General features: G+C 43.1%; 1 protein-coding gene across 1 annotated transcript in view; it reads left to right on the top strand.

The window, feature by feature from the left end:
* DNAAF8 (dynein axonemal assembly factor 8) overlaps window positions 1-21,380 on the top strand; it is a 1,006,155-nt gene that overhangs the window by 217,326 nt on the left and 767,449 nt on the right. The window contains exon 5 of the mRNA XM_086939618.1: window positions 7,211-7,328. Coding sequence (XP_086795744.1) covers window positions 7,211-7,328 — 118 coding nt within the window. The remainder of the gene's footprint in view (window positions 1-7,210; window positions 7,329-21,380) is intronic.

Raw genomic sequence — 21,380 nt, 5'->3', positions numbered from 1 at the left:
GAAGGTGTCCATACTAACAAAGCAAGATGCTTCTAGAGTTTTTGCAAATTAAGGTAGAGGCAAACAAAATGTCTGATACCAAATTGGAGGAGTTTAAGTGTCCTGTGAAATTGAAGACAGTCTACAAATGAAACGTAAGAGACGTTTATTAGAAAAAGTACAGAACTATAGCCACAGCTTTCCCAGCCAGCTTCAACCAACATCATTGGACTTTTCCTTATTTTGTGTACCTTATCAGTAGCAGAATATTCAAAAGCTGTCTCACTAATACTACTTGTAAACCATCAGTAGTGCCTGTTGCTATAGTGCGGTACAAAAGGGGGTGGTGATGGACGGAGCATCTGAATCAATGAAACACTCACACCCAGTCAATAGATCTGGGTTTAATCCATCACCGTTCTTTAGCCCACTCTGCCACCCCAGTTCAGACATGGCTATATGCAAATCAGTCTGACCCTGTGCCTCATGGGAACAGTCCAGCCCGAACTGCCAAGCCATGTCTTCCCTGGACCGGAAACAAGCTTCCGAGGACCAGTTTCTGGCATTCCAGCCGTCTTCAGCCCGGCTTGTTTGAATCCAGTGGTAAAGTGAGCAAGGGACTCACGTCTGAGCATACCCTGCCACACTTATGGCGGCCAAAAGCGGTACAAAAGGGGGTGGTGATGGACGGAGCATCTGAATCAATCAAACACTCACACCCAGTCAAAAGATCTGGGTTTAATCCATCACCGTTCTTTAGCCCACTCTGCCACCACAGTTCAGACATGGCTATATGCAAATCAGTCTGACCATGTGCCTCATGGGACAGGAACATTGCTATAGTGCAGCATTCATATCTCGGATCAAAACACTCTTAAGTTAGGTGTCTCACAAAAGCCTATCACAGTAGCCCCAAACTCCCATTCATCACCCCTTTCCTTAAGAGCTTCGTGGTGCGAGCAGTTTTGCTGGCAGTGTTCTTTATACATCTAATATAAAGTTCTGCCATACCCAAAAAGAACTCATCCCCTTCTTTGAAAAAATTGATAAAGAAAAACAATGGTTTTGGGTGGCCTCAACAGGTCCTAGTGGAGTAGAGTATAACTCAGGTATTTGAATTAATCCTGGGAGACAGTATTGTAAGGTAGCATACGCATAGAAAACTTTATTTATGTTTTTGCAATTATGTTTTTTGTTTTTCAGGTGCTCACACATGTGACAAGGTGCTTATAGTGACTGAGTGAATATTGTTAAAAAACTATATACAAGGTGTCACAAACAAGGGTATTCCCCAACGTTCCGGCTGGAATGAATCTCCGCGGTCTGCGGCTCAGCTACCTCTCCCTCGCTGCTTCGGCGGGCGTTGTACAGCAACCACTATCGGATAAATAACCGGCTTATAATCATTATTCATTACTTTAACCTCTGCAACTAATAATGGAACATCATCGACTATGTTGAAACTTTATAACTAGACCAACTTCCCCAAGAATTAAATCTCAAGCCTTGATAAGAATACGCTGAGCATTTGGAACCAGTAACTACAGCTTAAGACCGTTGTTCGCTAAAATCTGAGGAAAATAATTCTACTACCTTTGCGAAGAAAGCTCACGTCCTGATGATGATCTAGAATCATTTAGATCGAAACGCCGTCGACCCATTCAAGGAAACTCCCCTATCCTACTATATATATTCTTTTGGGGAATATCCTTGTTTGTGACACCTTGTATATAGTTTTTTAACAATATTCACTCAGTCACTATAAGCACCTTGTCACATGTGTGAGCACCTGAAAAACAAAAAACATAATTGTAAAAACATAACGTTTTCTATGTGTATGCTACCTTACAATACTGTCTCCCAGGATTAATTCAAATACCTGAGTTATACTCTACTCCACTAGGACCTGTTGAAGCCACCCAAAACCATTGTTTTTCTTTATCAATACTTCAACCCCAGGTTTTACTAATGGGGTACCCTTGTTCTCCATAACTACTTCTTTGAAAAAAGGCACATGAGAACTTGTCTTCACTAATGTGTCTTTTGCTATCACACCCTTATTATTCATCTTTTTATTTGTGTATTTACTTCAGTTTTTTACCACAACCAAGGCCAAGACGAAGTATACGATACATGCACTTAACCAATAAATAAAAACAAGGGATACCTCGAGACATGGATATAAGGATGGAGTATGAAACCAAACAACTATCTACCTTGTATTTGTTATGGAACCAGACACAACAAACTCCCAGAAGAGATTGCATAAGAAATCAATTGACTGTCATAGTACCCAAAAACATAGTGTAGAGTGATTGATTCTGTTGATATTTGGTAAAGGTTTAGGAAAGGGTTATCATTGAATACGAATAAACGGATATGCTTTGCGCCTTCTCCTACCACTGATTAAGAGAGGGGTTTTGTCCTTATTATAGACCATTTAGGTTTGAGGACTTCTAGAAGCAGAACCTCCTCAGATGGTTAGGAGCTCTACTAATTAAGGTGGACTGTTTTCATGAATGGCCTTACGAACAAGAACAGAGAGATTTCAACAGATCGGTTTGTAAGGTAAGCCAGTGGAGATCACAGAAAACAAGAGTGATATGGTTGTATTTTTTGCTTTGTACACCAGTCTGGACGCAGAGTGAAAGGTAGCTTTGGTTGGAGTTAGGTGTAGTTGGGGAACCCTGGCTAATACGGCATGCCAAAGTCTATTCTGCATATCATAACTGCTAGCATTGCTGTTTTGAGAAAGTTAAAAGGAAATAGATACTGCATTTTCTTTAGCACGTCTAAATGGTGATTCAGTGCTTTGACTCTTTTGTTAATGTGTGGGATGAATGTGAATGCCGGCTCGATGGTGAGACAGCAATCTGGCTGATGGTCTAGAAGAAGCGTTGTGATTTAGTATTTTCATGAGAGAACGGTCTCATATTTTTCAGATGGTGAAATTCCATTGTTTCTGGGTTTAAGAGGAGTACATTATTGTTTATTCAGGATTGAAGCCAGGAGGGCCAAACCTTTACCGTGTTCATATTATGAATAGCTGATGTTTTGTAGATACAGGTGTCTGTCATCAGCGTCATCAGCGTACTGGTTTAGCTTTATGCCATAGTCATTTTTGATTACACCCAGAATTCCATGTAACTATTGAAGAGAACTGGATGGAATATCAAACCTTCTGGGACTGCACAAATCATTTGGCAGTTGTGTCTGGGTTCTTCAACTTTTACCTTAAGGCGTAGGTCTGCAAGGTAGGACGAAAACCAAGGCTACAGAAAAGGCACGCATGTGTCACCATCCTAAAGTATACGGAGAGCATCAATGAGGAACTTTATGGTAGCCATTTCAATAAATTAGCCAGTTTTAAAGCTAGACGGATCGCTGGCTATTAGTTCTTAAATATGAATTAATCCAGCTGGCCACCCATCGTACTTGCAGTGTTTTGTCCGAGCGAAAAAGGTTTTAGAAGGGGCAGATATTGGCTGGTTTGCTGGCCCTAGGCAAGGTTTTTGAGAATTGGAGATGTCTGACTGGTCTACATTCACAAAGGAAATGTTCCCTGTCTGAGAGAAACCTGGATTAAGTAGTATCGGCAGTTGCTGAATACAAAAATTGCCTGGCTGCCATGGGTCCATGTGGACATGAGTTTTCCCAATCATTTGGAGAGATGAGAGAAGGGCTCCCAGTTTTTCAGAGTGGTTTGGAAGATGGGCGGGCGATGATTAATTAATGTTGAATTTGTCTCTTATTAAACAGATTGTTTGACTAAGTGATTTAGCAAGCACTTGTGATTCTAAATATCAATCTCTCTCTTTCCAAACCAGCCTTTCTAGCCTTAAGCATCAGTTCTGTGCCTTTGTTCTTTCAAAATCTGTTTAGCTCACTATGTTCTTGCATGTGCGTTCCATAAATAAAAACATTTTCTTGAACACCTGATGCCTGTACTAATATATTTCGATTGGCTCTCTGAAATACTGATGCAGCACACAGCAAGCCAAATAGCATTCGAAGGAAACAAAATATCTACCCAGGAGAGATGAAATCTGTACAATCCATTAACTAATACATTTTTAAATAGCAATTGGCCAAAATTAGGTCATTTTTGGTAAAAACAATATCGGCATTCTTTGGTAATGTCATAATTTCTCCTACGCTAGGTAATGGAAATTCCCAAATCAGTGCCCTTATTTTCATGTAGGGGACAACTGCGCTGTCTCCTTACTTGTCTTGTGTTCCTTTGGGTTATGGAGGAGCTTTACATTTAAAATAGATCTTTTCTCATACGTTGGGCCCATCAATAAGAAGTCATCAGAGGGCGTGCTTTCTCTCGTTTGTGTCTGCACTGGTGTTTTTGTCCTTTTGTGACTTGCTACTGCCGTCTTTGAACAGATTTATTCTTTGAACATAGAGAAAACAGAATCAATTATTTAGTCATTACCAAAACATACTTTTGCTTATAGATTACCTTAGAAATACTACACATTTTAAGTACACACAGCAAGGAATGTAAATAACAAAGGGCTAGATGTAGGTAAAATAGATTTACCGATTTTTAATTACTGAATTTTACCGATTCGGTAATTAAACATCGGTAAATCTAAGCTGTGGACATGTAGGTATTCCAGATGTGCTGGAATACCGAATCGGAAGTATTCGGTATTTACCGATTCGGTAAATACCGAATCGGTAATGCCCATTCATTCCTATGGGCTTTGAAGCCCATAGGAATGAATGGGCATTACCGAATCGGTATTTACCGAATTGGTAAATACCGATTTTCACAAGGGTGCAGAGGGTGTCCGTGCAGGGGGTGTCACTTTGACACCCTCTGGCACCCCCAAAACAGGCTCGGGTGCCATGTGGCAGGCATACATGCCCTAAGGGCAGGTCTGCCTGTCACATGGCATAGGTGTGCATGCACACCGGAATCGGTATTTTACCATCAAATTGGATTTGATGGTAAAATACCGATTCTGTAAGGCCTCTGGGACTCAGAAGAGTCCCACCTACATCTGGTAGCCTCAGATTCGGTAAATTTACAGAATTTTTAATTTGCCGATTCAGTAAAATTACCGAATCGGTAAAAAAATGCCCCCTACATACCTGTCACCCATTTACCGATCGGTAACGGCCAAAATCGGCCCTTACCGATCGGTAAATAGCCTGAAGCGGCCACCTACATCTGGCCCAAAATGTATTAAGGATATAGCCTGTGTTCCTGAAGATATCTGGAAGTGGGCTCTACACAAAAGGGAAGGACTTCTCTGCTCTTCTAAACCCCTTTGATGCGTGTGACTAGGTCAGCTCGTCATGGGCGTTACCTGCGCTGTGCGTGTGACGAGTTGACCTTGTCACGTAACGCAGGATTTTCAAAATCGCAGCGCTCAGCGGGAAAACCGCTAGCGCGCATGCGGTTATAGATGAGGTGATATTCTCTAGTTCCAACACAAACCAAATACTCCTGTACATATACTGTTTGTGTGAAGTAATAGCTGTTACCCATTTGCCAGGAATGCATATTTAGTTCACAACAGAAGGATATTGACATATTTGCTTTATATGTCCCAATTTCCCTGCCGGCGCCCATTGTTGTAGGATGCTTTGTGGTATGCCATGTATTAATGTTCCCACCGCTCTATGGGCCCGATGTAGGTAAATGCCATTTACCGATTTTAAAATACCGAATCCTACCGATTCGGTATTTCAGAATCGGTAAATGGTATGTAGGTCACAACATCTGGATTCGTTACCGAATCCTTAACAATTCTTTAATTACCGATTCGGTAATTACCGAATCGGTAATGGCCATTCATTCCTATGGGCTTTGAAGCCCATAGGAATGATTAGGCATTACCGATTCGGTATTTACCGAATCGGTAATTAAAGAATTCACAAGGGTGCAGGGGGTGTCACTTTGACACCCTCTGGCACCCCCAAAACAGGCACAGGTGCCATGTGGCAGGCATACCTGCCCTAAGGGCAGGTCTGCCTGTCACATGACATAGGTGTGCATGCACACATGTGCATGCACACCGGAATCGGTATTTTACCATGGATTTGTATTCCATGGTAAAATACCGATTCTGTAAGCCATGTGCAGAAGGTACATTGCCTACCTACATTGGGCCAGATGTAGGTAGCCCTTTACCGGTCGGAAACGGCCGAAAATACCGATTTTTGGCCGTTTCCGATCGGTAAAGGGCTATTGAGATGTAGGGGCACATTTTCGGAAATTTTACCGAATCGGTATCATTACCGAATCGGTAAATTTACCGATTCGGTAATATGTACCGAATCGGTAAAATAATTACCGATTCGGTAATATTTACCGATTCGGTAAAATTTCCGAAAATACAATGTAGGTAGGCAATGTACCTTCTGCACATGGCTTACAGAATCGGTATTTTACCATGGAATACAAATCCATGGTAAAATACCGATTCCGGTGTGCATGCACATGTGTGCATGCACACCTATGTCATGTGACAGGCAGACCTGCCCTTAGGGCAGGTATGCCTGCCACATGGCACCTGTGCCTGTTTTGGGGGTGCCAGAGGGTGTCAAAGTGACACCCCCTGCACCCTTGTGAATTCTTTAATTACCGATTCGGTAAATACCGAATCGGTAATGCCTAATCATTCCTATGGGCTTCAAAGCCCATAGGAATGAATGGCCATTACCGATTCGGTAATTACCGAATCGGTAATTAAAGAATTGTTAAGGATTCGGTAACGAATCCAGATGTTGTGACCTACATACCATTTACCGATTCTGAAATACCGAATCGGTAGGATTCGGTATTTTAAAATCGGTAAATGGCATTTACCTACATCGGGCCCATTGTATTTTCGGAAATTTTACCGAATCGGTAAATATTACCGAATCGGTAATTATTTTACCGATTCGGTACATATTACCGAATCGGTAAATTTACCGATTCGGTAATGATACCGATTCGGTAAAATTTCCGAAAATGTGCCCCTACATCTCAATAGCCCTTTACCGATCGGAAACGGCCAAAAATCGGTATTTTCGGCCGTTTCCGACCGGTAAAGGGCTACCTACATCTGGCCCTTAATCCACTCCAGTATCTACTTGGTGTCTTTTTTATATTTTGGTGAAATGGGCTATAATTGAAGTTGCTAAAATACAGTAAAATTATAAATGTAATGTAAATGTGTTCTGAGTATATTGAATGCTGCATAACTCCATGTTCATGTCATTGTAGCGCGTCGAGCATTGGGACTTGGACTCAATTCTCCACAGCATTGAGGAGCATGGAGACAGCATTGCTCAAACCTCGAAGAACACTTCTCAGGCAGCCAGTTCCAGTTTTGCTTCAATAGGTTTGTTCCACCTGAAAATACACTACTTGCCTTATCTGTTTGTAAGGGGAGCAAAGTTAAAAAGAAAAGCCCACCGGGCCAGTGGCATGGTTCTGTTTTCTCTCTGAGTTCACAGCATCTGTGTGAATGTGGCAAAATCTGATGGTTGGTCAGTTGAAAGCTGAGCACCATTATTCCTGGTAAATATGTGCTTGATTCCCTTCTTCCATGATGCATCAGTGTGCAGGCTTAGGTTGTTGTGCTTATAACTTAGGCAATGTGCTTGTAAGTTTGTTAACAATCATTGTTTCCTGTTTTTAAAAATTATATTTCCCTTCTGCTGTCCTTTGAACCTCACCAGGATGTGTTTCATATATTCCCACGTGGCATGTAAATAATAGCATAGGCATACTTACCATTCATCTGTTTATCGTCATCCTACATGCAGCGGTCAGTGGAGGGAAATCTAAAATACTAAACTTTTGATAGTTGAACTAAAGTGATTTACAAATAAACCCGACTCTTCATTGTGAAAGGTGTTTTTTCACGTCTGCCTTTCAGGCAGCACTCTGCACCCCAGATGTAAACTGGCCTTTTTGCTGTAAATAGTCTTAATTTGGGAATAAACAGGCAACATTCTGTTGCAAACTGAAATTGCCTGAATGAAGCATTTTTGCATCATTGAAGGGATTGTGAAATCCATATTTTTCTCTTTTAGAGTTGATTGTTTTTTTCAATTCCCTTTTTGAAACAAATGATAGTAAAAGAATGATGCATTTAAGAGGCTAGCATATAATTTTAGTTGCCAGATTTGTCCATCACTTACAGGAATTTCACAGTTGCAGGCACCCTTTCCACAGATTCATAAGCTGAATTATAATTATCTGTCACAAGGCCATGTCTGGAGCACCTTTATTTAAGTATATAAATTTTAGGTATCGTTGACAAACAACTTTAGCTCTCTCGCCAGAGCGCATGTCTTCACACAACTCATACAACAGACACATAATCATAAATTGCACGTCTATCTCTCACGGTTCCTCATGCATCACACCTAAGTGCTACCTCCTATAATATGATATCTGCACTTTGGTGGTCCTCACACACGACACTGCTGCACTTCCACGTATGATCAAACACAGACTATACTCTCCAGCCACACACCTGATCCTACACAGAGGTGTGTGCTACTTGTGCCGGCAAGCGCTTCAGCACTCCATACAAGGGTAGTAAGCATTATGTAAATGTTATATTGCAAAACCCTTACACACATATATCGAATGGGGCTTTGGCAACCGCTTAGAGCCATAGACTACTCTGCTTCAGCTGGCTTCAGGTATTTTTTATAGGCGTTGTCCAGAAGCTTTGGTATTAGCTCACAGCATTTCACCGCTTTGAAATAAAGAAGCATTAGCAAAGCAAACAGGTCTGGCTTTTGGGACCTATTGGCTTTATCAACGGCTTTTAGCTATGCTGTACAGTACGGGGTCCACGATGCTGTGCAGTATGACTGTATTGAAAAAGTGGATTGTATCGTTTTGTAGATGCGTGCATCACGCATGATTGCGCCTACAAAATTACACCGCCGATTTCTTTTTTATTTGCTGATACAAAATCAATTGCCAAATTAAATGAAAAAAAAACCATGCAAAAACCTTTTTTTATTGCTGCGGAAAACGGGTAGTGAGGAACAGCATGTGCCAGGGGTGGGGAAGTAACTCAGTGGACTGGTGGGGATGACGCATCATGGAGTGCACTGATGAGGGCACAGAAATGCAAATGGACAAGAAAGAGCATTTGATGCTGGAAAGGGTACAACCACACGGGGGAGACTGCAATGCTGGAGGAGTGGGGCATATTAGGGCAAGCCCATCATGGGCGGTGTTGGACTTTGCTCTCTATGCAGCACCATCTCTCAACATTTTGCCTTCACCCTCCTATTTTCTGAACCTGGTTTTGTTGGCTTTTAGGCAAGCACTTTACCTGTGCTAATCAGTGATAGAGTGCTTGTTCTCTCTCCCTTAAACATAGTAAAATTGGCACCCAATTGCCACATTTCTTTTACCTGTAATTTTCTAATAAAGTGGTACTGCATGTACACAGGGCCTGCAAATTAAATGCAATGAGTGGGCCTGCAGCACTAATTGTTTCACCCACTCAAGTAACCTTTTAAATATGACTCAAGCTTCCATTGCAGCCTGTGTGTCTGCAGTTTAAACTGCCATTTCGACCTGGCAAAAAAACCTTTTGCCAGGACTAAACCTCACTTTTTAATACTTACATCACTCCTAGGGTAGGCTCTAAACAGCCCATGGGCGGGGCTCAGTGTATTTTAAAAAGTTGGACATGTACTTTTAAGTTTTACATGTCCTGGTAGTGAAAAACTCCTACATTTGTTTTTTACCACTGTGAGACCTACCCTGGCCATAGGATAACATTGGCTTACCTTATTACATTTAATAAGTGATAACTTTCTATTGGGGCACTTTTGATGTCTACAGAATTGTAATTTAACACCCTCTTTAATTCAAAAGTCAGATTTTAAGTTACAATTCTAAAAATGCCACTTTTAGAAAGTTAGCAAAAGGAACAATTGATGGATGGAATGCTGAACAATTGCAAACATTCACCCCCAGTCACAAAGATCGTTCTTTTGCTCACCACGCCACCCCAGTTTGGGCCCTACCTGGACCGGAAACTAGAATCCTGGTACCTGTTTTGGGGCATTACCCCTCATCAGCCAGGCTTGCTTGAATCCAGTGATACAGACAGCACAGAACTCATGTCTGGGCATATCCTTCCCACTTAGGGCAACAAAAGCTATTCAAGCTAACCTGGCTGATGAGGAGTGATGCCCTGAAACCAGCCCCAGAATGCTTATTTCTGATCCAGGTAGGACATGGGTTGGCAGTTTGGGCTGGGCTGTTCTCATGAGGAACAAGGACGAGCAGAGCTTTAAGTGGGATGAAAAAACTGGGAGGTCTCTCAAAGGGGCATGGCCAATGTAATTGAGGGCGTGGCTTAAAAACACGTGAGCTAAAAATGTGTGCTTACTTAGCATAGTGTGCTGCTCGACTTGTATTTTGCTTTTTCTGTCATTGCATCCAGATACATGATACAACAAGTAGCATCATACCTACAACAAGACAGGACTATTGGCTTTGTCAATGGTTGTTAGTTGCATAAGATAAATAGGCAGCAACTTTGGCTTATATATAATATTGAAAAAGCTTTTACTTAAAGCCCTGTTGATACCACAACAATGTTGCTGCTCCTGAGTTTCAGAAAGAGAAGGGAAATCCAGAGAGAAATGACTATCTTTAAAGGATTTCCCTTCCCCTACAACACTCACCTGGCATGAAGTCATGCCGTAACTTCACTAGTGAGAAGTGAGCACTATGAACATGCGCACATCGATGGGCCTGTTGTCACTGCAGTCCCGAAAACAACAGACCCGATTCGAGGCCCCCTTTAAAACACTGCCGGTGCTCAGCATGGGTGATACCCGTCCCACTTAAAGCCCTAGGGTCAAGACTGATTTGCATATGGCTGGCTCCACACTGGGGTGGCGTGGTGAGCAAAAGAACGATGGAGTCAACCCAGATCTTTGTGACTGGGGATGAATAGTTGCATTGTTCACCATCCAGTCCATCATTTGTTCCTTTTTCTTTTGTCACACTAAGTGGAAAGGGTATGCCCACACGTGGGTATCGTGCTCAATGCACCACTGGATTCAAGTGAGCCTGGCTGATGAGGGGTGATGTCCCAAAACCAGTCTCAGGATGGTTGTTTCTGGTCCAGGGAGGACCTGACTTGGCAGTTCGGAGCTGGACTGTTCCCATGAGGAACCGGGTCAAGACTGATTTGATAGGACTTCGTCCAATCGGGGGGGCGTGATGAGCAAAAGAACAATGGATTAAACCCAGATCTTTGTGATTGGGGGTGAGTGGTTGCATTGTTCATCATTCGATCCATCATTTGTTCCTTTTTCTTTTGTCGCCCTAAGTGAGAAGGGTATGCCAAGACTTGGGCCCCATGCTCACTACACCACTGAATTCAAGCTAGCCTGGCTGATGAGCGGTGATCCCGCAAAACTGGGCCCGGTATGCATGGTGCCATTCTAGGGAGGTCCTGGTTTTGGCAGCGCTGGCTGGACTGTTCTTATGAAGAGCAGGTTCAAGACTGATTTGCGTATGGCTGGGTCCAAATTGATATAGAGTGGTGAGCAAAAGAACGATGGATTAAACCCAGATCTTTGTGACTGGGGATGAATGTTTGCATTGTTCAGCATTCCGTCCATCATATATTCCTTTTACTTTTAGAAAAGTAAAAGCATTTTCCTGCCTCAACTATTTTGTGCCTTCAGCTTGTATCCTGGGTCATATGCCTCGAGTTATCTGGCAGTTGGTATTACTGTGTTACTCCCAGTCAGGGAGACGAATGTGTTGGCAGGTGGGCCATCACTCAGCCACAAAGGGTTTCACTCTAGTCTTTTGTTCCCCCAGACAAGCTGGGGCCAGGGCAGGGAGGAAGGAGTTCCAGACACCTTTACCGGGGGAAGACTCTTGAAGCTTCTCCCTCTTCATTGTAAGCATCCAGTATAAATATTGGACCATCACACCCAACTGTTCAGTACACTTCTGGACATAATGAAGACTGAGGAGAAGGACTGCTGTGTTGCTCTGCTGCATGAAAGACTGCTCTGCTTCCCTGCTGTCTGATTGAGAAGTACTGGACCTGCATTTTGAAGCAAGGACCACCCCAGTGACTCCAAGGGCTAGTTGGATGGCGTCCTGAACAGAGCCTCAGGGATAGAAAAGGCTCCAAATATTTTGAACCCTGCACCTGGACTCTGCCTGTGGTAGGTCCTAGCCCCCGAGTTATGCCCCTCCAGTCCGGAACCCTTGCAAGTGGTGATAAAGGTGTTCTGCACCCAGCTGTGGTCTCATCAAATCTGACGCAGCACATCACAAACCCAACATAGTTCTTTACAGCGCCTTATCAGAACCGACACAGCGCCAGGCAGCCTCAACCCAAGCCCCCATTGCAGCCTAGGCAGCTCATTGGAACTGCCGCTGCACAACATATCCTCAACCTTGCATCCTGTCATCGGAACATATCTCTGGATCTGTTAATGGATTTTTGTCATTTTTGTATCAAATTACTTATTTAATTGTACTCTATTTTTCTAAATAGGTGTTATTTTTGTTGTTGTGTTTTCAAGTTATTGATGTATGTGTACTGCATAAATACTTTGCACATTGCCTCTGGGTTAAGGTAGACTGTTTTTGTGCCAAGCTACCAGAGGGTTGAGCACAGGTTAATTTGGGGTTTCCCCAATATTGGACCTTTCATAGATTCACATTCTTGAATCATTCCCCGTCATCCAAGTGGAATTCCCATGGTATGTATAAAGCAGTAAATCAAAATGTTTTACATTGAAGTTAATGCAAAAGACATTCAGTGTAATACCCTTTTAGTGTCATTTGAAATGGCCCAAAGTCCAACCAATCAGGTGACAGCAACCTTTAGAAAGTTCACCACAGAGGCTCCAGTTTCTCAGATTTTCTACCAGACGTCGAGTTAAGGGCGTCTCCCTGAGCTCTGCTCAGCATTTCACATTTCTGGCCTTCCTGATTGAAATTTGTTCTCAGAATTAGAGTTTTACTCTCAGATCAACATCTCTTTTTTTTAGACGTTATGTCTACTTCCACCAAGAGAGGATTATTTTGACTGCGCTACTCCTGTGGGAAATTGAGACTTCACTCTTATGACCCCCCACAAAAACTGCATCTATTGCCTTAACTCTGAACCTCAGGTGAGAGATTGTAAAATTTTCTGCACTTTTTCTCTAAAAAACTTTGCGGGCTAGAGAGGCTAGACTTCTGCTATGGCTACAGAAGCTAAAAAGCAAGGAATGCCCTCCATCTGGCGAAGAGAGTGATTCTTCTTTAAAGACGGTGGCCTCTAAAAAGAGAGAGAGATCTGCAAAGAGTTTGTCTCCAAATTCATGTAAGGCAGCTCAAAAATACCATCTGTCAAGTTCTAAGGTGGGAGACCAACCTACAATGTCCATAAAGTTACTTGCCTCACAACCGGGTCATTCTCAACCCTCCAATCCTGGTGCCTTAACTGCTCATGTCGAAAAACCTTCCAGATCTCTTCCTGAGGCCAAAAAGACAATTTTGTTGCCCCCGATGGTGAAAGTTCCTCTCCTTGACGATACTGTTGACAAACCCCTCATCAGCGGCAGTTTCTGTCATTACTGCTACGACCACGTCATCGACCTTTACTTCACCAATGTCACCGCTATTACTGCCACTGTCTCCATCAGGGTCAACAACGATCACTTCTATAAAGATTAAACCCTTACCAGCGACAATGCTGCCAGCAAAGAAACAGTCTGCAAAAAAACTCAAAAAAGGACCCATTTATGCAGCAGCCCGACCATCCTCTGGAGCATTAACTTCAGCGACATCCAAATTGGCGCCGTTGTCTGCAAGATCCAAGTTCCCACAATCTACAGCGCACCCCTTATCTTTCGATCCGTCGACGGCCCTACTGTCGACAGCACTACTGTCGACAGCACTACTGTTGACGCCGATCCACCAATGCCGGCTCCACTGTTGATGAAACCACAGTCGAGGTCGGGACCACAGCCGTTCACAGATCAGTCAGCAATACTAATATCACCACCACCGGCACAAGATCATCACAAGAAACACTATTACCTGCACATACCTCACTCTGTAAGGTGTCACCTATCCCACTTGAGAATCTCCTAGACGATGAGGAGAATGAGGAGGAATACTCTAGGGATGTACCATGTTACAACGCATACCATTATAACTACCTACCATTACAACGCGACCATTACAACGCATACCATTACAACGCATAGCGCTTAGAGGTGCTGGATAGTGGTAAGTATAATTTACTATTCTAACTCCAGTCCCCGTGGACACTAGGGAAGGTGTTGGATAGTAAATTATACTTATTCCCTATCCTAGAGCGCCCCCCAGCGCAATGCGTTGTAATGGTATGCGTTGTAAAAGTTGCGTTGTAATAGTAGGTAGTTGTAAAAGTTGCGTTGTAACAGGTGTATACCATACTCTAGCGTTGATGGAATTTCGGAGTGGCACATCGCCCCTCTGACTTGCACATTAAATGCCAGGAAACAATTGGCAAAATGTTATCTACAATGGCAATGACTACTGCGTACACTGCAAACTCTTTGGAAATTCTAGAGTGGTACAACCGCTAAATGTGGTCAGACATATCCTCATATATTGATCTCTTTCAGAGAATGCAAGATTAGAGTCAAGAAATATTCTACAAAAGGGAGAGGAAATTTCATTGGAAAAAATTGACTTTGCCATCGATGTGTTATCCACAGGTTTTCGACAACTGGCTGGGGCGGCAGTCCTAAAACGGCAGGGATGGCTAGAAGTTATTTCCTTTTGACAGGAGGTTCAATCAAAAATAATAGACATGCCATATGATGTTGAATTGCTGTTGATGATGCACTCCAAACCATCAAAGCAGACACTGACACAGCCATATCCCTTGATACCCTTCAATTTGAGAGGCAGCCCTTTTGAGGAGCCCGAGATCGAGGGGTGTCCTCCTTTCGGGGGCCGTTACCAACAGTACAAACCGTACCAACCATACCAAGGACAGTATTACCATAAAACCGACCAGCAATGCCAGAAGTCCTACAGACAACCACCATCTGCAGCGTATAGACATCCAGCCATAGGAAAGACTTCTTATAGAGGCAGAGACACTACCAAAAAATGGTGAGACCCTCCTAGTGCCGGCCACCAACCACACCTTGAATACTCAAATTGGGTACAACATTTCCAAATTTCTTCCTCAGTGGTCCCAGATCACATTGGACAGGTGGGTCCTCAATATAATCACTCACTGGCATACCGTAGAGTTTCAACAAAACTCACCGAATGAACCACCAATAGAACTATCATCTACCCATTTAAAAGTGCTTTTATTGCAGATCACCACAGTGATATGCAAGAGTGCAATAAAAATTGTTCCGAAGTCTCAGAGGGGAATCGGTTTCTACCTAATCCAGAAGAAGTCAGTCAATTGGCACCCAATTTTAGATCTTCGTCAGCTCAACACATTTCTCAAAAAGCAATCATTTTGTATGATCACTCTTCACAATGTACTACACCTTTTAAATCAAGGAGATCACATGACGGGCTTGGATCTCCAAGATGCCTATTCCCTATACACACATAGCACAGGAAAATATTGTACTTCGAGGTAGTCGGAGCTCACTACCAGTTTAATGTCTTATCATTCGGCGTATGATCAGCACCTCAAATATTTGTCGAGGTAGTAACTCCAGTGGCAGCATATCTCAGGCAAAATGGAGTCCAAGTATTCCTGTACTTGGACGATTGGTTTATAAAGACAAACGCATCGCAAGAAGTAGCAAAACATACGAGAACGTGTTGATCGCATTTCTGCTCCTTAGGCCTGCCACTCAACCATCAAAAGCCACAATTAACTCCTGCAACCACTATCACGTTTTTGGGACTAATAATGAATACAATGCAAGCAGAAGTCTTTGCCTCACACGAGAGACAGAAAACAATTAACAACCTAGCACAACGCCTCATCAAAAGAAAATGAGCTTCTGTCCAACTACTCGTCTTTTCTGGGGATGGTCTCCTTATGCATTCCCCTCATACCAATTTGCTGATCTCCATATGAGACCACTCCAAGAGGAGTTGGACCACCAGTGGTTACAAATCACCGACTCTTTTGACGATACCATTCTAAAACAAGCCATGCAATGGTGGCCGTACAGACCCAACATATCCAAGGGCCTCTCATTTCTGACACATATCCCAGAATATATGATAACCATGGACAAGTATCTCGAGGGTTGAGGCGCTCATGTTCAGGACTTGAAGGTCAGAGGGAAATGGACTGCTCACCAAGCAAAACTTAATAGCGACATAATGAAGCTAAAAGCCATTTCACTAGCGGTCAGTCCTTTCTATATAAGATCAAAGGTTCGTCAGTTTGCCAGTTCTCATCAGAACCGACAACACCACAAGTATACACTACCTATAGAAGCAGGGCGGAACACTTTCACCAGCAATATTCCTCCATGCAGAAGTAATATGGACCTCGGCCCCGTGACACAAAATAACTCTCAGTGCAGGATATGTTCCCGGCATGTCAAATATCCCTTGCAGACTCACTAACCAGGGCCCGGAAAGCTGCCATGAATGGGAAATACACCAATCAACTCTAGATTGCCTCTTCCATCACTGGGGCACAGCCACAGGTTAGACCTGATTGCAATGGCCGAGAACAGCAAATGCAAGTACTTCACCAGTTGGCAACTGCAGAAAGGATCGTAGGGGAATGCATTTTTTTCGGATGGTCAGGAAGTGTATGTGTACACTTTTTCCCCAATTCCACTGATCCCAATGGTGCTTGGAAAAATAAAGAGAGAGCCTTGTTGAGTCCTTCTCATAGCTCCCAGGTGCCTTGCCAATTTTCGTTTATGGAGCTCACCCTCCTCTCGGAATGACCCGCCATTCAGATGCAACCAATACTAACCCTCTTAACGATGAACCAAGACCAGGTCTGTCATCCCAACCCAACATCTCTTCAATTGTAGGCCTGGCTCCTGAGTTCCATAAGTTTGCTAACCTAGATATCCCTTCTGATTGTTGAGATGTTCTTTCCAATGCCAGAGCACAGACCACAAATAAAGCATATAAACTTAAGTGGAAGAGATTTTGTATCTGCTGTATGAACGCTGATGTCCATTCCTTTCAGTTCCTCACCGGAACAGATACTCTTGTACCTAGTTCATCTAGCAAAATCTGGTCTTTCTTACTCTTTCCTCAAAGTCCATCTGGCAGCTATTTCTGGATATCGGCGAACCAGCAACTCTCCATCATAATGGTCCTCACGAATAATTAAACAATTTTTTAAGGGATTATTCCAATTCTTTCTTGCAGTAAAACTTCCTCCTTCTACTTGGCATCTCAATGTTGTACTGTCTCAATTAACGAAATACCCATTTGAAAAATATTCATAGATCAGAACTAAAATAAATTTCTTGAAAGACAGCGCTTATTCTAGCGCTTACTTCAGCAAAGTGCTTGAGTGACATCCAAGCATTTTCAATCAAACAACCTTTTCTCCAATTCAAAAGTGACAGTATGATTCTTAGAGCTAATCCTAAATTTATTCCAAAAGTCCGAGCAGACTTTAACTTGAACGAACCAGTTATATTAAAAATATTAATAACCAATCTTCAGTCACCAGCGTAAAAATGATTAATTTTTTACATACACAAAACTAACAACATACGCAAAGCAGATCAGTTGTTTGTAGCCTACGGAGACCTCAGAAAAGGGTTTCCAGTCTCTAAACAGACTATAACAAGATTGATTTCTTCAGCCATTCAATTTGTCATCGACAAGCGGGAACACCATTGTCCGCTAAGGTCAAGACTCACTCTACCAGAGCTATCTCCACCTCCACAGCTCTCTTTGCTGGTGTGCCCATTCATCAGAGTTGCTGAGCAGCAACCTGATCTAACAGACACACATTACTAGAAACTACTGTCTTGATACCACAGAAAGCATGGATGCAGCTGTAGGACCTGGAGTTCTACATCTTCTATGCCAATAAGGTGAGCCACTATTCTTCCACCTTCCACTATACTATGATTATAATATTTAAATAGTGCAGTGTTCACTGCTAACTCCTCTGATTCCACCATGTGAATCTATGAACGATCCAATAATGGAGAAAAAAGATAAGTTACTTACCCGTAACTGTGGTTCTCCAGTATTGGTATGTTTCATAGATTCATATGGAACACCCACCCTCCTCCCCTAAGAGGCTCCCCTGCGGTAGATATATATATCCGCCGAAGGCTCAAGCGAGCTGAAATGCATCATGCCATATTCTGTTCCATTAAAGCGGCTCCAAATGAATTCCCCTGTGTGGCCTCTACCTTTCGTGATTGGAGGGGTTTGGGGTATATTTTCACATTGGCCAGAGGCGTGTTTAGAGGCCCCATCCTGCAAGCTGGCTGAGGTACAACTGGTTTCTGCTCCTGCAGTGCTTCGTACTCCGAGTTATTGGAATTACCTCAGCCCGCCTCTACAAGAGAGCAATGCAAGGGCTGCTGTGTCTACAGTTCGTGACTGCACGAAGAGCAGGACATATTGTTCTCCTGTTCACGGCCCGGCGGACACTTATTTCATTGAGGTTGGGATGTTAAGGGGACTCAGGGAAGCGGCTTCTATGGACATCAAGGCCATTTTAAATCAAACACTCTGCGTCCAGCCCTGCGCAGCAAGATTACATCTGGACTGATTCCGATTCCACCCACACATTATCCGTGACAACAAGGTGATTTCTGGGAGTTGTGGTACTCACACTACTCCTGCGGCTGTGTAGCCATGTGATGGGGAGGTGCCAAAGCTCCCGCCTATGGGAGTGTGCAGGACTATTAAGGACTCAAGTGGGGCGGCACCTTGATTTTACAGCGGCATCCGACGAAGGCTCAAGCGAGCCGAAATGCATCATGCCATATTCTGTTCCATTAAAGCAGCTCCAAATGAATTCCCCTGTGTGGCCTCTACCTTTCGTGATTGGAGGGGTTTTGGGCATATATATATATATATATATATATCATCACGCTCCAAATCCTCCTCATATGCGAGAAAGATGACAGCACTCGGGGGTTACTTTTCAAAAAGTGCAGGTTTATTTATTCCTTGCAGGCACCCTCCACAAACGCGTTTCGGCGTGCTGCCTTCGTCAGTGTGGTAACAACGTTATGCATTACTCGGTGGATTTAAGTAAAACATTCTCAGTTTCTAATTACAATAATCATAGTAGAAAACGACAGAGGACAACCCCACTGTGGTTGCTGTAGGCGCCATCTTTGAGTGTCAATGTGCGCAACCTAAAGATGTTACACAGGTTTTGCATTGTAGCCCACAGATGGGCAGATCCATACAGAGCGTGGGTATACACAAAAATCATACTGTTCAAGGCATAAACAGAGCGGCTGTGTAGCCATGTGATGGGGAGGTGCCAAAGCTCCCGCCTATGGGAGTGTGCAGGACTATTAAGGACTCAAGTGGGGCGGCACCTTGATTTTACAGCGGCATCCGACGAAGGCTCAAGCGAGCCGAAATGCATCATGCCATATTCTGTTCCATTAAAGCAGCTCCAAATGAATTCCCCTGTGTGGCCTCTACCTTTCGTGATTGGAGGGGTTTTGGGCATATATATATATATATATATATATATATATATATATATATATATATATATATATATATATATATATATACACACACACACGTACACACACACACACACACCACACACACACACACACACGCACACACACGTATACACACTCACACACACACGCACACACACACACACGCACACACACACACCTTATGAGCTATTAAAGTGAATGTCTTTTACATTAACTTCAATGTAAAAAAAATGATTTACTGCTTTATATATATATACTGTGTGTAGGAAGGTAGGATCCTTATAGCATGGTTACCCCCACTTTTTGCCTGGTGGCAGTGTTTTTGACTAGTCTGACTGGAATCCTGCTAACCAAAACCCCAGTCACTGTTCTTCCTCCCTAACCTTGACAGTGGTGAGTACTTTGGTACCTTCCCAATTGGCTCATCGTTTACCCATGTAAGTCTCTAGTATATGGTACTAAGGTACCCAGGACATAGGTACACCAGGGGTCTCGCATTGGCTGCAGCATGTATTATGCCACCAATGAGAGACCACTCAAACTGTGACTACAGGCCTGTCATTTCAGCCTGTGTGAGTTGGTGCTAGCACCACTTGAGATAGATATAAGTTTCCTTATATCTGAGGTCACTGCACTTAAAACCTACGTCATACCTAAGGCTGATCTTTCAATCCTGAAGGCAGGGTTCTAGGTTATGAGTGTGAGGGTGCCCTGCAAGTGTAGGATACCCCCTACAACCCCGGAGTCAATTCTCCAGGCTTTGTAAGTGCAGTCAGACATTTAATACATATAGTGGACATTGTCAATTACGAGATGGCTAACTATATATTGGCTGCACCAAAACCGGTCATGTTTGGGATCAAACATATTGGAATCCTATCCCAACTTTGATCCAGTGTTGGATGTGGGATCCCATGTACTGGGAGGCTCCCCTAGGATGCCCCCTGTTTTACCAGTACCAGCCTTTCAGGGTAAAACAGAAAGCTAGTGCTGCTTCCGACAACAGATCCGATTCTGCCCTCCGGCTGCTGAGCCAAGCTAAAGCAAGGGAAGGCAGAACAATAGGTTTCCTGTCACAGGGAAGTGTAACTACCTCGCCAGACAGGACTTACGCCCACATGCATCAATGTTCCCGTTTGCGAATTCTTAATTGCAAAAATTAGGGAATCGCAATTGAGAATTCACAAACAGCTATGCATTAAGAAATCACAATTTTTGGGGGGATTTCTTAATTTTCCTTAATTGCGATTCACAATTTGCGAATCGCAATTAAGGAATCCCTTTCCATTGATTCCTATAGAGGCCCATAGGAATGAATGTGAAGGCATTCTCATTTTGCGATTCGCAATTAAGGAATCGCAAAATGAGAATGTAATTTCAAGGGTGCACGGGGGAGTCCTAAGGACCCCCCCCCCTGCACCCCTGAAATGTACCTTTAAGTACTTTTTTCACACACACACATGCCCCAATGGCATGTGTGTGTGTAAAAAAGTTTTTGCAAATTACCATGAAGGTTAACTTCATGGTAATTTACCACTTCCTATTTGCGAATTAGCAATTTTAAAAAAAATCGTGCATTGCATTTTAAGAAATCGCAAATAAATAGCGATTTCTTCAATTGCGAAAAAAGCAAAAAAGCTTAATGCATCCCAAATCAATGAATTACATTTGCAAACGGACGAATTTTGCGATTCGTACCGTTTGCAAATGCAATTCAGTTTGATGCATGTGGGCATTAGTGTATTGGGCTGGGTGGGTGTGCTGCAGCGACA

The sequence above is a fragment of the Lissotriton vulgaris genome, chromosome 10 (genome assembly GCF_964263255.1).
Source record: "Lissotriton vulgaris chromosome 10, aLisVul1.2, whole genome shotgun sequence".
In the NCBI taxonomy this organism is placed as follows: domain Eukaryota; kingdom Metazoa; phylum Chordata; class Amphibia; order Caudata; family Salamandridae; genus Lissotriton; species Lissotriton vulgaris.
This window is presented reverse-complemented; position numbering and strand designations above follow the sequence as displayed.